The sequence below is a fragment of the Pleurodeles waltl genome, chromosome 8 (assembly GCF_031143425.1).
Source record: "Pleurodeles waltl isolate 20211129_DDA chromosome 8, aPleWal1.hap1.20221129, whole genome shotgun sequence".
Classification (NCBI taxonomy): Eukaryota; Metazoa; Chordata; class Amphibia; order Caudata; family Salamandridae; genus Pleurodeles; species Pleurodeles waltl.
Window position 1 is genome coordinate 1,404,055,179 of NC_090447.1, and position 16,174 is coordinate 1,404,071,352.

At 44.4% G+C, this 16,174-nt stretch overlaps 1 protein-coding gene across 1 annotated transcript in view; it reads right to left on the bottom strand.

Moving 5' to 3' along the window:
- Nucleotides 1-16,174, bottom strand: part of CRYZL1 (crystallin zeta like 1) — a 160,979-nt gene that overhangs the window by 122,167 nt on the left and 22,638 nt on the right. The window contains exon 2 of the mRNA XM_069202491.1: nucleotides 7,610-7,681. Coding sequence (XP_069058592.1) covers nucleotides 7,610-7,675 — 66 coding nt within the window. The 5' untranslated portion in view covers nucleotides 7,676-7,681. The remainder of the gene's footprint in view (nucleotides 1-7,609; nucleotides 7,682-16,174) is intronic.

Below are 16,174 nucleotides of genomic sequence, written 5' to 3' on the forward strand. Positions count from 1 at the left end.
TAAACCAAAAATGTAACCTTTTAATTACCAAAAAAAGCTTCTAAAAGATGGCAACTATAATATTTGCTGCCACATAGAAGATGAAGAAAAATTTCCAATGGGCCTGAGGCACATCGCATGCATTTGTTTTCAACTGTAGAGGGACTGATTACAAACACATCATTGTGAACAGTTAAAGATGGGCAGTTATCTCACATTCTTTAAGCCTTTTATTGCCACCTCACACTAACTTTTGGGTGCACTTTTTCTAATCATTTACCACTCTTAGCTATGCAGAGTGCCTAACGTTGTAGTTCCTCCAACAACCAGAAATTATTTTTTAGTAACTAATAGAGAACATTTTATAATGTTGCTAGGCAATAGGAAATGACCGATTTTCCAGCATTAAGTAAGGTTTCTTTTGTGTACTGCTTCTCAAATGAACTTGTCTCTATCCCAAGACAACATGAGATTCAGCCTATAGGGACATCCATATATTTTCCCTGCCTGACAGAATTTTGGTTGGTTGCCAGAAGAGTCTGGATAATTTGGTAAATCTGCAGTGTCTCCCTTGTCCTGGAATAGATCAAACATCAGGTACCACTTCCTGGACATTGCCTCACCCCTGAAAGGAGGGGAATCACTATGTGCATATGCACGTCACAACAAAGATTTTCTAAAACCTCCAGTTGTATCTCCATGTTGATTAATGTGCATACTGCGTAGTCCTTAAACTCAGACATGCTTCCTACGGATACCTCCTTGTCTCTCCAGGATATCCACTCTAATTAGTAGACACCACTCATCAAGAGATTTCCCCATCATTCTCTGCGTGTGGTGGTTCCCAAACTAAAAAAACATTTCGATCCATGCCGCTTTTTTCTTTTGTCTGGGGGATATTCTTTAGCACGACACCTCTCTTACAAACACAAAAGCAGAATTTACACCAAAGTCACCTCAGCGTCAGAGTCCCATCATTCTTGTGCAGGGTATCAGTGTCAGAAATCCATATGGCAAATAGTCGGTCAACCCAGCATATTGGGGCTCTGGACCTTGCTCAAGCCCAAACCTTCATCCTGTACTTCCCTCCTTCAACCATGCTGTAGACTGCTGCATCTTCCCAGGGCTCTGTCATGGTCTGGCCCAGTTTGTGCCCTCATTCAGTCATCCCTGCAACTTCCCAAGGCCCCACACCTCAATGCATTAAGCTCTTCAGACCAAGCCATGCTGTTCTGGCTCCCCCATCTTGGGTCTCATCCAGGAGCTGGAGAGGAGGGGTAAGGGAGCATGGGTTTTCATCCAGGAATTTGCAGATATTTCTCCTAAAAAAAATGCACCATCCAAACGTTCAGTGGTTCTACCATCAGGAGTGTGACATTTTTCTATGCAGGCTCTAGGACATGCAGGGTAGACACTAGAGTGGAGAAATCTCTTCGAGATCAGAAGATTGCACCCATCTTCAAGCCTTGCTGGCTCAGCCTCTACTCACCTTTTCTTTTCTTTTTTACCTCACACCTTGCGTCCAACAACCTGTACAGACTGCAGTTGTGCACCAGCTGCATCAACACTGCAGCAACCACCACCAATTCATTGAGCTGCTAAGAGCAGTCAGGGAAGACACTACAAGTTTAAAAGTCTGGGAGGACTGTCAACAGGCTCCATTGTCAAAAATAATCATATAGAAAATGGTACATGGACATAAAAAACTTACAGTGGGCCAACAGCCAATTATGTGCCAGCATGGAAAAATGAATGAATGGACAGAAATTAGGTGATTGGTAATGATACGTTTATCATCTCCAGTCAAAATATCACTGGAACTGGTTTTCAGTGCAGATGGGTCAATTCTCAGAGACAGGGGGACCTGTCTGAATAAAGTGTGAGATTAACCATGATTGGGATTAATATAAATTATCTTCCTAACAATTATGTGGTAGTATCATTGTGGCCTTTTAACTAAACATGTGAAAAAATGTAAACATTTAATTGTAATCTTCCATAATGTTTAGAGGGACATGGTTTTCAAATTTCATTTTTGTTTCACAATAAATTAAATGTGACAACTTGACACATGTGAGTTATGTCCATGTCTCTCAACCTTTTCCCTACCTTTCCAGCTAACAACCACATTCTGCCCTGCAACCCACTTCACACTTTTTAACTGGTGACTGCAGTAGGGCTGCAGGCTCTGATGATCTCCTACTCTAGGGTGTCCCACCCGGCGGTACTTAGAAGGGACTTTTTTCTACCAATCTCTGGAGTCAGGAAACTGCTGCTGACTTCATTAAGGCACATGTATGCAAACTTCGCCTAACTTACACACAGACATGATACATATGTCATACAGCCCTAGGTTATATTCAAGATAGTAGCTATCTGTTCCTTTGATGAACTTCTGGAACTTCAGTATAAATAGTGTAATTCTGGGCAAATCAATTAATGTCCCTGTTCCTAAAATTGTAAATATGCATGACATGTAATTCAGTTGTAAATATGTGAAATATAGTGCTGTGAAGCTGAAACTTGTGAATCCTCAACCAATGTACAGTGCTTTATCACTATCTAGCTACATGTGGTCTTTCTATGCATTAAGTGCCAGTATATACATATATTTTCTACTCAATCACAAAAATAATCTCCACTCCTTAACACTACCCTAAATAACTACAAAAATATCACTCACCCCTTCTTTAATCCCAACACGAAAATCTAACCCATAACAAATTCCCCTAACCCAAACAAAAATCCCTCCCACAACTCTCACTCTCCCTTTCCCAAATCCCATCGAAATTTCCTATACAAAAAATAACTAGTACTGGATATCAGTCAGGTAGTTTGCTTCTCAATGGCTGATAGTACGTTTACATTTGCAATAGTGTGGATATTTGGTCCATGCATATGGGACTGAACGTGTCAATATATAGTGCCTTTGTAATGTTTTCATTGGAGCAGTGTAAGTGTGGTGGTGGTCAAGTGTCGAAGGGGACATGGCAGTAATATATTTGGGGGGTGCGTGGGTAATCTATTCAGAAAATCACAACAGAGAGTGATGGCAAAAAGGGGTAGACCAACTTAAGTCTATGCTGTGACTACTGCCCAGTTGGGTACTGAGGATTTCCCTTACGAGATACCAATTTTATTGGAAGAAGAAACCTCACCCCCTATTTTTAGCTTGCTTCATCAATTGCGACCGCTCTCCACCCTGTTAAGACGGTACCACCAGAGCGGACTCAACTTCAAGGTAGAGGGGGTTCTTAGATAAAACGTTTCTGAACAAGAAGGGATCCAGGTCACTTTAAAAATACCTGGAGATAAACCCAGGTTATCACCTTAATTAATGGGTACCTCCAGTACAACTAAAAACAAATGTGCAGGGCGCACAATGCAGTAGTCACGTACTCCAGCTGCAATTGTGGTTCTTTGCAAATGTGTGTGAATGAGGTACAAAATATTGACAAGGTGAAAGTAAAAGAAAATGCAGTGCTTACAGGTGAGTAGGTGCTTTATGTGTTTGGGGGTGGTGCAGTGAACGAGATGTGAGGAAGTACATTCAGAAGGGGTTGAAAAGAGGGTGCTGAAAAGAAAAGCAATAACATATGCAGATGGACATGATGTAGAGAGAAAAAGGGTGTAAATGTCTAAAATAGAGTGAACATAATGGAGTGACTGAGACATTCTGAAGAGCACTACCCACTTCTACAGGCCTCAGTAATGATTATTTAAAAGTCTCACAATTTCAGACTTGAAAAATATTGACTATTAATTATTTGCTACAAAATCATTGCTGTTACTCATTTATGTTAGACGCCTAACAACCATTCTCAAAGCCAACAGTCTTGCCTTGTTTTAGGTGTGTCATTTGTGTTATGTATCTGGATACAATAACAGGAAGCTAAGGGTAGAGCAAAAATACCAGTTGAATGGCACACAATATGAGTTTCAAAAATGTGTGTTAAGCTATGCCGCTAAATACATAGGCTACATCACTTTTGGAGACCCTCCACTTTTTCCATCCCACTTAAAGCCCTGACTCAACCCATGCTTTGAAGGCTTGAATTCTGAGGTGCAGTATTGGGCTGCATGGAACTGTTTTCCCCGCTACCACTTAGGGCTGTCTTTAGAAGCAGTGAATCACAAATGCTACTGGAGTGTAAGACCAGCCGCTTACTACGCATTTCCCTGTTGCAGAAAGTGGTCCCGTTCTCTGGGTATTACAACAGAGAGGAATGAAAAGGAGATTAAGTGATGCTTGGGCCCACAAGGAGGCAGTAAGTTGGGGCTTCTAAGTAGCTCCTTGAGTCGAAGAGCCATGAGTGGAGGAGAAAAATCTGGAGCAGTCACACACTCCTCTTTTCTGCCTCTTTTTGTCATTTCTTTTTAAGTTTCACCAATGGAGCAATTGTCTGTGTGGCCCAGGTTTGTATAAAAATGGAATAGAGTGACGCACATGGTTTCACAACATCACATTCTAGCAACAACTGAAGGCATGAAGTAAATAAATAAATTTAAAAAAATACATAGTCACGCTTTCCGAATACAACCCATTTGGTGCCCACCTGTTAATGGACATACTGGAACGTGGTAGGGTATCCTGTATTTATCGCACCCTCATCAATAATGGACCAGATGCCTTCACCCCTCTGAGGTGGAAATGGGGGACCTGGATTGGCTCCTTAGATGACAATGACTGGCAACTTGCACGCATGGCCCCCATGACATTGGCATGTCTGATCAAACTGAAATATCTCTGCTACACTTACCTCCCCCCCTTTCGTTTCTCCCCCCGCCCCTTTCACTTTGGTGGGCAAGAAAGGTGTCTGCCCCAACCTGCTCTCGCTGCTCCACCGAAGATGCAGATTTCTTACACAGTTCATGGATGGGCCCCCTGATTGCAGATTACAGGAGGGGGTGATGTTCTCCCTATGCAGAGTCTGGGGTATACAATCACATTGCCATCCAAGGAAGCATTATTGGGAATTCAACATGAGGTGGGGGAAACAAGGGGAGATTGGTACCTTATTGGGATGGCCAGCAAGATCGACAAAAGAGACACTGCCCATATATGGAGAATGGCAGCCGTGCCCACACTGGGCGAATGGAAGTCTGGGATAGACTGGTGTGCTACTCTGGAGGTGCCCCAGCAAGCACAAATGTATAGGGGGAAATGGCTGGGTTACTATGGGCTGAGGCTTACCAATGTTGACGTCTAGCACAGTAACTGTATGGAACATTTGGATGCACGGGATTTTCTTGGTGAGGGACACTGCTGTTAATAGTTTGCATTAAATAAAAATCAATAACATTTCTTACAAAAAATTAATCAAATAATAATAATTTGGAAAAAAAATAAACACGATTTGCCATCATGCCTTGGAACCACCACCTCCATCCTCCAGCCCTCCTCAGCCTGATTTCATACTCATAAACAACAATGTATGCCCAACGGTGTACTAGCTGGTGTTGGCAGTGTGCAATCCCTGTAGTATTAAGCATTCCTGTGCACATATGCGTCATCTCCAACCCTCTTGTTTGAAAGCGGTACTCCATCACCTGCCAATAGCAGGCAGAGGAAGAATGGTTTCAGGGAATTGCCAACACCTACTCTGCTGCATAAAGGTTAGATGTGTGGATAGTGAAAACAAATAAATTAAGTAAAATAGGGCAAAACGCATTATGACTATTAAAAATCAAAAATACATTCGCAAAAAATATTAAGCACAAATAGAAAGAAAAAAATCTCAGCTACTGGTGACCACAAAAACAATAAAAACCAGAGGCAAAAAACAAACACGTAGGCTGATTAGATAGGCAGAATTAGGGCTGCTGGCTCTAAAGATAGAAGCTCCAGTCTTCTCAAACTTCTCTCTTTAGAAATAAACGTCCGACTCGCTTTGTGTAGACGCAAATTAGGCATTTGGCATCATGTGACATGATGCGCCATGGTCACTCAAGAGCATGTCATTTTTGAGACAAGGACATTCAGAATACACTAAAGTATTGTATATGACAAACAAAGGAAATTACATCGGATGGACCTTTTTTCCCCCCTCATAACAAGGATATAAAGGAGGATCTACAAATAAGAAGGGGACTCATATAGAAGAAGCCTTAGGTGAAGCAATCCTCATAAGGACCATTAGAGATCTCCTCACCATAGAGGTGCCAAAAAACCAAGTGGCTGGGTATATTGGTTTATAATAATCTCGTTTGGAGCGCCTTATACGCTATTCAAGTGTCCATCCATGTTATATATTTTGGTATAATTTTGTATGGCTTTCCTTGTCTTCCCTTCACTTCTTCTTATCTTGATGACTGTTTTTATATTGTATGAGTGTTTTGAATGGTTGTGTCAGTCGATTTTAGACAGATTGATTATCCCTGTGGTAAATCATTGAATCTATTATTAAGTAATTGTGTGTTTAGGCTACAATTGAAGTCATGTTTATGTACATATTATTGAATAAATACATTTTGGATTATGAATATATTAGATATTGTTAGATTGTATTTCACTCTTTTTGGGTTTGAAGACATTGGTTCTATTTATAGTTGGGATTCCATTCCTAGGAACCCACCCGGTTATAGGGACATTTTTTATTATTGGATTGTACTCCCCAAGACCACATCATTGTTGGGGTGCCCTTGTTTGTTTCTTTGAACTCAAGTTGATGTCCTGCATGCCTCTTCCTCGTGTGTGACTCGACACAATTACAGAAAAGCATTGCTAAAGTTCCAATGTTAATTTGAGAGCTCACATTTCGTAAAACAGTCGGAACGTTACGGATTTATCAAAGATTCAGTAAGAAACTATGAAATGTCCAGGAAAAACGCATTTTGCAAGTTCGTAAAGATTAGGAGTCCAAATGGGAGTTTTTTACGATGAAGTTTAGGACTTCTCCACGGGTCCTGCAGCTGTCCAAGTCTTGAAGTATTCACATGCATGCATATCTACCAATAGAGAAATATAACAAAAATGCATTTCTGTATGTTGAAATATGATGCATCGCTGCGTCTACTAAGATCATTTTTCATTTGGTTTCTACACAGGGAAACTATTTGCATCCTGTGGAAAACCCCTCCTCTTACCCCTTGCCAATTTTAGGAGTGTTGCCTCTCTTTTGCCCCCTGTAAAGAGATTTACCCCGACAGAGTAAATTTACAATTATTTTCAGGTCACAGAAAAAACATTAACAAATGCTAATACTGACCATAAACTCTGAAGTTTATTGATGATTGCTGCCTTTTGCAAATGGACAAGTCATGGAATGCCCACAAAACCGCAGGTGGACACGCCATGGAATGCCCACAAAACGCCCCTGCGGGGAGGTTTGCTCACATCTAAAATTACATCATTCTGAAGCAATTTTACACGTGAGTAAATCCAATTATGAGTGCAAATTCATGTGTTGTGATTGCGCAGCTCTAGATAATGCTATTTGCGTTTCTAATTTCCAGGGAGGTGTGCAAACAACTTTGTGAATCGAACCCAACCACGGCTTGTGTGAAATGCAGTCTAATACGTTTTAAATTGTATGCCAGTAAAATGGCAAAATAGTTAATCTGCAAGTCTGAATCAATGCAGAACAAAAACACATTGTTCTTTCCAAGTTTTCAGCTGCATAAAACTCACCCTTTCCTGAAAAACAAATGCGATTTCCTCTCCCACTGAATTCTGCTGGCAGTACAAGCCCTTCATGGTGATCTGGAAAGGTATAAAAACATTACAATACAGCAAACTTTGCACAATTACAGAACAATAATAAAACATCTAGGATCCTAAGTGGCATTTTCCCTCTTGTGCACAAAAATAGCTCTGACAAAAATAATCTTCGTACAACAGGTATTTTTCCTTACTAACAGTACTCACATACTATATGAATATAATACACCATCTGTGTTGGAGGCTGTTCTTAAGAATTTCTACCGTAGGCTAGAGATGTCATGGTTGGGTCGAAATAATTACATAAAAATACCAAACACCGGCCCATGTGGATTCCTAGGGAGGTCATGAGTGGGAAGTGACATAATCAGTCTGGAAGTTACAGCTCCACATCTATTCAGTGCTGAAGAGCATTACAACAATCCTGTACGATTGCATTGCTCCTTTGGCTAGTAGTCATATTACTAACTGTACAATTATATTAGAAAAACAAACAGTTTTGTAACTTTTTACAGTTTTTATATTTGTGTTAGCATTGAGTAGAACTTAACAGCACCAATGAAAATACGTCCTAACAGTGAGCCTTGTCCATGATCACCACACATTGTAGAGGTTTTGTTTAACCATAATGACCTACTTTATACCTACCTTCTTGTACTGCTCCTACTATCAAGCTCGTTTTCATCATAAAGCGTGTCCAGTTCTCGTGTACATCTAGTGCAATCTATGTCACAGGTACCAAACTAATGTTTAATTTAAACAAATTACCAAGCTGTTAAGAAGTCATCTTCATCTTTTAATAAGACGCCGGCAGAGTCCTTCCACCTTCTCTGTGTGGGTGGATATCTTGCTTTCCAATGCCTGGCTATTATTTTTGCGGTTACCAACAACATTCTGCCCAACTTAACCAAGTCCAATCTTCTGGTCTCCGTCCCAATACCAGTGCCCCGGGGTTTGCTGGCACGTAGAAGCTAATCAATCCCTTAATCGGAGCCAGTACTTCTTTTCAGTAAGTCTGGAGTTTAGGCCATTCTCACCATATAAAGATCTGGATTCCCATTGCCCCACATCTTCTCCAACATTTGCCGCTATATATTTTTTCTGGTGTCATCTACCAATTCATCATGATTTTGAATGCGGAATCCCTAGGTAGAACTGATTTGCTGTTCGATAATATATCCTTCTATAGGCTCCCTCATGCCTCTCACGATAACGATAATTTCACTCCTGTCATCATCTTCTGTTTTTAACTTATATGTCCATTTCGGTGCAGTATTCTGGCCTGACTAGCTGTATCTTTTAGATACTTCCCCCTTTTGTGCCACCAATTGTCATAACGAAGTCCACAAAAAAAGGTCAATTGTCTATAGGCTGGTAGTATCTTAGAACTCACCTTGTGCCTTATCTGGTATCCCATATTCCTATTTACATTCTTTAAATGTCTTTATCTTAACTCTAATATACAAATCTGATTAAATTCTATGGTCTCCCACAAGTCATAACTCAAAATCGATCCCTAAGCTAGGTGGAAGGAATCTCTTATAGTAGTATACGGAGACAGTAAGGTAGTGTGATATTGTGACCAACAAAGCAATTGAATCCCATATTTTTAGTGTGGTGCTTGAGATGCGACTTTAGCCTAGCCCTTGAGGCCTTGTTTCATTAGTGGGCCATAGTATACTCCAAAGTTCTGTCCTGGCTGCTGTCCTGTCCATATGAACCCAAGGTCTACTTGCAACCCTCATGGACCATTCTTCTCCCATACAAATTTGTGATGATGTGTAGTACGTTTTTACATCTGGAAAACTCATACCTCCCTTATATCTGTGTGTTTAGGAGACCTTTCCAGAGACCTGTGTTGGTTTTCCCTGCAACACAAAGGATTCAGATCCTTCTATTTGCATTTGAAGGTGGAACTGTCTATTTTAATCAGGAGAGCCTGAAAGACAGAATAGCTTTGACTTGTTACTATCTTTACTGGCATTAGGCAGAAACTATGTGATAAACAACGACATAGTTATTTTTTTATAAATGGTTTTTATTGACTTCTATATAACATCTTGTGTAACAGAAATCCCGATTCCCCCTCCAATAATGCTCTGCCTCCATTATCTACCTTCGTCCCCTTATGTATTAACAATCACCTGCTTTTTACATTAAACATTACTAAGTAGTCACATCCTACACCAGGTCTTTGATTGCCTGTAATGTTCAAATTTCGATATTAATCTAAAGCATTAATCTATCATGCTTCTTCCAGGTCACTCCGATGCTCCATATCTGGCAACACCAGCTTCCCTGCCATTATATTATTGTTAAAAATGTGACCTTTCGGGGTCACCTGAGATGTTTTGCCTTTTTATGAAACCCAACTTTTTTGTTTTTAGAGCTCTCCTTTTAACACTTTTGTTTTATTGGTATTGTTGGAAATAGCCCCTTTTGCAGGGTTATCCCAAAACGTTTATCCTTCTTCCTCCTATTTTTTCTGATTTGTTTTTGCTGGTTTATTGTCTCTGCACACTTTACCACTGCAGATCAGTGCTAAAGTGGAAATGCTACCTATGTAAATTGTATTGGTGATTGGTTTATCCATGACTGGATCATTTGATGTATTAACAAGTCCCCAGTAAAGTGCAATAAGTGTGCCCAGGGCCTGTAAATCAAATGCTAGTAGTGGTCCTGCAGCACTGATTGTGCCACCCACACGAGTAGCCCTGTAAATATGTCTCAGACCTGCCACTGCAGTGTCTGTGAGTCCAATATTGAACTGACAATTCGACCTGGCAACTGTACTCATTTCCCAGACCCAAACCTTCCCTTTTACTACATGTAAGACACCCCTAAGGTAGGCCCTAGGTAGCCCCAGGGGCAGGGTGCAGTGCATGTTAAAGGTAGGACATATACTGACGTGTTTTACATGTCATAACAGTGAAATACTGCCAAATTCGGTTTTCACTGTTGCAAGGCCTATCTCTCTCATAGGTTAACATGGAGACTGCCTTTAAATATCTTTTAAGTGCAGTTTCCCATTGGGAGCAGATAGAGGTTTGGAGTTTGGAGTATCTAAGCTCACAATTTAAAAATATACCTTTTGGTAAAGCTGGATTTTAGATCGTCAGTTTGAAAATGCCACTTTTAGAAAGTGGGCGTCTTCTTGCTTGAACCATGCTGTGCCTCTGCCTGCTTGTGTATTCCACGCCTAGGTCACACTGACAGTTGGGCTGTTGTGAATTCCCTCCAGACAGTGATACAAAAGGAGCTTTGGTGTAGCCTGCATATCCTAATGAGTCTCCTGGGCTAGAGTGGGGAGGGAGGAGCTGACACTTACACCTGAAAGGGCTGTGCCTGTCCTCACACAATGGAGTTTCCAACCCCCTGGAGTGTGTCTGGGGCCAGGCCTAGGCAAAGCAGGATCTTGTGAACAACAGAGACGTTCCTTTGAAATCTGCCTACTTCAAAGGCAGAAATGGGTGTAAGTAGTGGACCCAAAACCCCATACTTTTAGAACACTTCTGGATCAAGAGGAACCTCTGCCAAGGAGAAGTGCTGTAGAGCTGGAGGAGGAATACTGCCCCCTTGCTGTGTGTGCTTTACTAGGCTAGCCTGCAGTTGCTTCTTCTGCCTTAAACAGGACAAAGGCTGAACCTTGCTGCACATCCTGCTTGTGAGGTTTCTCCAAGTGCTTGAAGTATAGCTTATCTCCTGTTGGAAGTCTCATAGATATCAAAGACTTCAGCTTCATCTGCCTACAGCACTGGGAACTGTGTTTTGTGCTGCAACAGAAGGAAAAACCACCACAATGCCGTCAACAATGCCACTGCCTGCACCGTGACCTGATGACGCCACACCGAGCCGTGCCTCACGTTGCATCGTAACCCTGGTCCACAGACGCCACCTGATGCGGTCACCAAGCTGCTGTTTGCACCGTGACCTGGAGGCCTCGCATTCCGCATAGCCTTGCTCACGCCGCAGCCTTGGCATTCCCGACGACACTACTCCACGCTGACTCTGACGCCGCTGCCGACACCGTGGCCTGAGGACACTGCTTGTGAGGTACACAACACACCGTCCCGTCACGCACCACTGCCCCGGTCCACCGACGCTAGCGCAATCGACTCCAGTGTCGTCAACAAACGCCCCTGTCTAGAACACGACCTGCCGCACCGCTGCCTTGGGCCTACCGACGACAGCACTTCAGCAACGATGCCGCTGCCTGCACTGTGACCTGGAGACACCGTACGTCGCACTACCCTGCTTCACACTGCAACCCTGGTCTCACCGATGCCACAGGACATTGTCACTGAGCCGCTGCCTGCACCGTCGCACTTCGCAGCACAGCCGCGACATCATCCATGCCAGCGCTCTTGACTTCGCCATCAGCTCGGAGTTCGATCTGCAACACGTGTGACTTAAAGGCCCCAACAACCCCCGCACCAACTTCCGGAACCGACGCCTGTGATGTGGTGTCCTTTTGTAGTGTTTTCACTGTATTACTGTGTGTTATGTGCAAATGCTTTACACATTGCTTCTGAGATAAGCCTGACTGATCATATCAAGCTGCCAGGGGGGTGAGCAGGGGGTAACTGAGCTAGGTATCTCCCTTATCCTGACTTGAGTGAGGGTCCCTACTTGGACAGGGTGCAAACCGACTGCCAAGTAGAGACCCCATTTCTAACAGGTATTTCAAACATTAAGGCATAACATACAGTGTGAACAATAGAGAACATCATAAGGGAATAAGCAGTCAGATTTTAAAGCTGAATCCATCCTACATACATTTTGTTACATCGTACTGGGTAGGGTCTCCCTAACCAACACATTGTACTTTTTGTTTAACAACATGTAGTAGTCCAATTAACTGAAAAACATGCATGCAAGGGCCATCAACAGGGTTGGGGAGTTCCCCCCCACCCTTGCCATTCAATATTGTATGCCAAAAGGAGAGAGACACAAGTGTGCTAAAGTTTCTTAACATCAACCATAAACCAGCTGAAAGCCCTGCCCAAACATACGCTTCCTACGAGTACAGGGAGGGCCCTTGCCCACTAACCTGGCCATGGGTCCCCTGTAGTGGTGATCCCCCACCAGGGGGGAGTCGTCAGTGAGGGAGAACCAGGAGAGGGGAGGGAGACGGAGCCCCTCGTCTCCACACACGTGCGGGTTGCACTCAGATTTACATGTGTCCATATAGTGTCACATTTTGGAGATGTGGGATCACACTGTGGCTCACTCTGTGGCTCCCCAATGGACGTTCAGGCTGGGTCGCTGTTAGCAGCAATCACCTCTAGTGTCTCCCATGTCTCAATCACTTCTGTCCATAGGGGTGCTATGGGTCTACATCTGATTTCTCTCTGTTCTTCTCTCCGCAGTGCCCTTTCCTCAGCCCGTGCCCAGTGTGCGACATCTGCCACCCATGACTCCAGCCGAGATCCAACTTTATGCTTCCAGGCTATTGACACCCTTCTCCGTGCCAGAACCAGGGCTAAATCTATGAACCTGTTGCCCACTTTCTTAAGAGTTGGTCTGTCAAAGATGCCCAACAGACACAGCGCTGGTGTATTCACCAGTTGTCTGTTTAGGGTACAATTAATCCTGGAAATTATCTCGTCCCAATAGTGTTGCAGGTTGGAGCACCTCCATGTCATGTGGCAGAAGTCTGCATCAAGCAACTGGCAGCGGGGGCAGGCCTCCGTCGTCCCCTTATATAAAAGGTTAATTCTATGTGGAGTGAGATGGGTCCTGTGGGTATAATTGTATATTTAGGCGGGTGTTGCGTGATATCTTAGGTGCATAGGCAAGGACCCTTGTCCACTTAAAGTCTGCCAGCCCCCTCTCTAGGTCTAGTTGCCACGTATGTTGTAGGTTGCTCAGAGACCGGTCCATCATCTCATTCAGTGCCTGGTATAGCCAAGAAACCAAGTGTGACCCTCCACCAACTCGCAACATGGTCTGGAGGACAGCAGTCTTCGAGGGTTCCCCCACGGCTCTCTAACAGAGTTCCCATACAGTCCGTACCACAACCTAGTACCTCAAAAATTGCCCTGGTGGCAAGCCCATCCGGGCCATCGGTCATCGAATGGTACCAATACACCCTCCTTGTAACAGTCCCCCAGGGTCAGCAAGCCCGCGTCCGCCCAGGGTTCCATTTGCCCAGCTGTACAGCAGGAATAAGGATCCCCGTGGGGTAGGCCAATTAATGGTATTGCTGGGGCTTATGGTGTGGATATGTGTGCTTTCTGAAGGGCTTTGCACCAGGTAGACAGGGAGGTCTTCACCAATACATTCGGTCTGGGGTCTCCTTGTCTCAGTTTAAGCAACCGCACCATGAAGCTATCGGTGTGTCGTGCCCCACTGTCTGGGCTCATTTCCATCAAGCCCCGACCATGAAGCCACCTCGCTGACCATTGTAATTGAGCCGCCATGTAATAAAGCTCAAAGTCCGGAACCCCCAGCGCCCCACTGTCAGGGGGGAGGCAGAGGGTGGACAGTGCCACACAGTGCTGCTCCCCATCCCATAATAGCTCCCGCAGGAGCACATCTAATGCCCTGAACCATGACCCCAGTAGGACCACCGGCAGATTAGTAAAATAATACAACAGTCTAGGGAGCATTACCATCTTGGAAAGGGATATGGGGAGCCTTAGGAAGCGCCTGAAAGCCACCGCCGTCTTCAGTGAGCGGCATGCCCCCACAGGTTGCCCTCTTGGAAATCCCACAGCCCATGGTATATTTGGATACCTAGAGAAAGGAATGTGCGCAGAGCACAAGACAGGTCGTCAGGAATGGAAAGCAGGCGTGAAACACCTTTCACCAATGGGAAGACAGGTTTTTTGCCAGCTCAGCCGGTGTCCAGAGTAACTCCTGATTTCCTCTAATAGTTGGAGCACCAGGGACAACACGGCCTAGATGAGGAGGTCATCTGCATACAAGGAGATGATGTGTGGTGTCTCCCCTTTCAGCACCACCATGCTTGACCTTGTGCTCTGAACTTCGCCACCAGTGGTTCTATGACTATTGCGAACAATAAGGGGGACAATGGGCAGCCCTGTCTAGTTCTGCGGTAAATTTCATAGCGGTCTGTGATTGCACGTCCGGTTCTCACTCTAGCTATAGGGTGGGTGTACAACAGATTGATCCATCTCACCCACCGGCAGCATTGTGGCCTTCAAATAATTCCAACAGACCATGTCAAAGGCCTTTTCTAGGTCTACTAACACTATCATTACAGCCAGGGTGGGCGGGTGCACATCCTCGTATAGGAAGGAGTACAGTCTCCACAGATTTTGAGGTGTGCTGCAGGAGGGTATGACCCCATTCTGGCCGTCATGGATTAGCGTTTGCGTGTGTGGCAACCGTCATGGATTAGCGTTTGCGTGTGTGGCAACAACCTAGTGGTCAGGGCCTTACTGTACACTTTAAAAAGTCGGTGTTCAGCATAGAAAGCAGCCTGTAGTCGGAGACCATTGCATCGGGTTCTTTCCCTTAGGAAGGGGCACCACCAGAACCTCCCTGGTCGAAGGAGACAACACTCTATTCTTAAATGCCTCAGCGTACATTTCCATAAGCTTGGGTGACAATTCACCCAGGAACCATATATAAAATTCTGGTGGAAGTCTGTCTGTTCCCGGCATCTTCCCAGATGCCAGGGACTCAGCAGCAGTCCTAACCTGCAACTACTGGCACACCTAGGGCCTCCTGTTCTGTCTCTACCAGTGTCTGCCGTGGTACGGCCTCCAGAAAATTTCCCAGTGAATCCAGAATCTCCATCTGGGGTAGGTTGTACAGGGTCATGTAATAGGATATAAACTCCTCGTTAATGCATGTGGGAAGAACAAAGTAATTCCCTCTTGGGATGTCAGACGGGTGATGGGTGTGCCCCTGCCCTCATTGCAAATCAGCCAGGCCAGGATTTTACCTGCTCTGCCCTCTTCCTCATGTGCCTTGGATGCATAGATCTTATAATCATGGCAGCAGAGGCTTTCCATCGCCTCAATGTGGAGGTCACAGGTTTCCAACAGATGTTTTTGGGCATCCGGGTCTATGCCCAGGACGGTACCCCATTTATGTACATCAGCTTCAAGGCGTGCAAGGTCTAATACTAGGTCTGATCTAATCCCTACCGTTTGTCCTAGGCAATATCCCCTTGCCTCTACCGTAAGGGTTTCCCACTCAATTCCCTTATTAGAGGCCATTCCTTGGTTGGAGACGAGACACTCCGTTACCACAGACAGCAAGGCGTCCCGGAAGACCTCGTCCTCCAGCGCCACAGAGTATAAACGCCATGTTGGGATGGGAGGGCATTTTTCAGCATCACAATCAGTGGGCTATGGTCACACACGGTGCGGCCCAGGTATTCAGAGTGTGTAAGCGAACTGCTGAGCGACACAGAGCATACAACACAATCTCTTCTGGTAGGCACTTGATGAAGGTGGGAGTGAAAGGAATAATCCCTACTATGTGGGCGCTGGGTGTGCCAGTTGTCCTCCATATCCCACTGTGATATCCATGTTGCTAGTCCTGCAGTAACCCTACTGG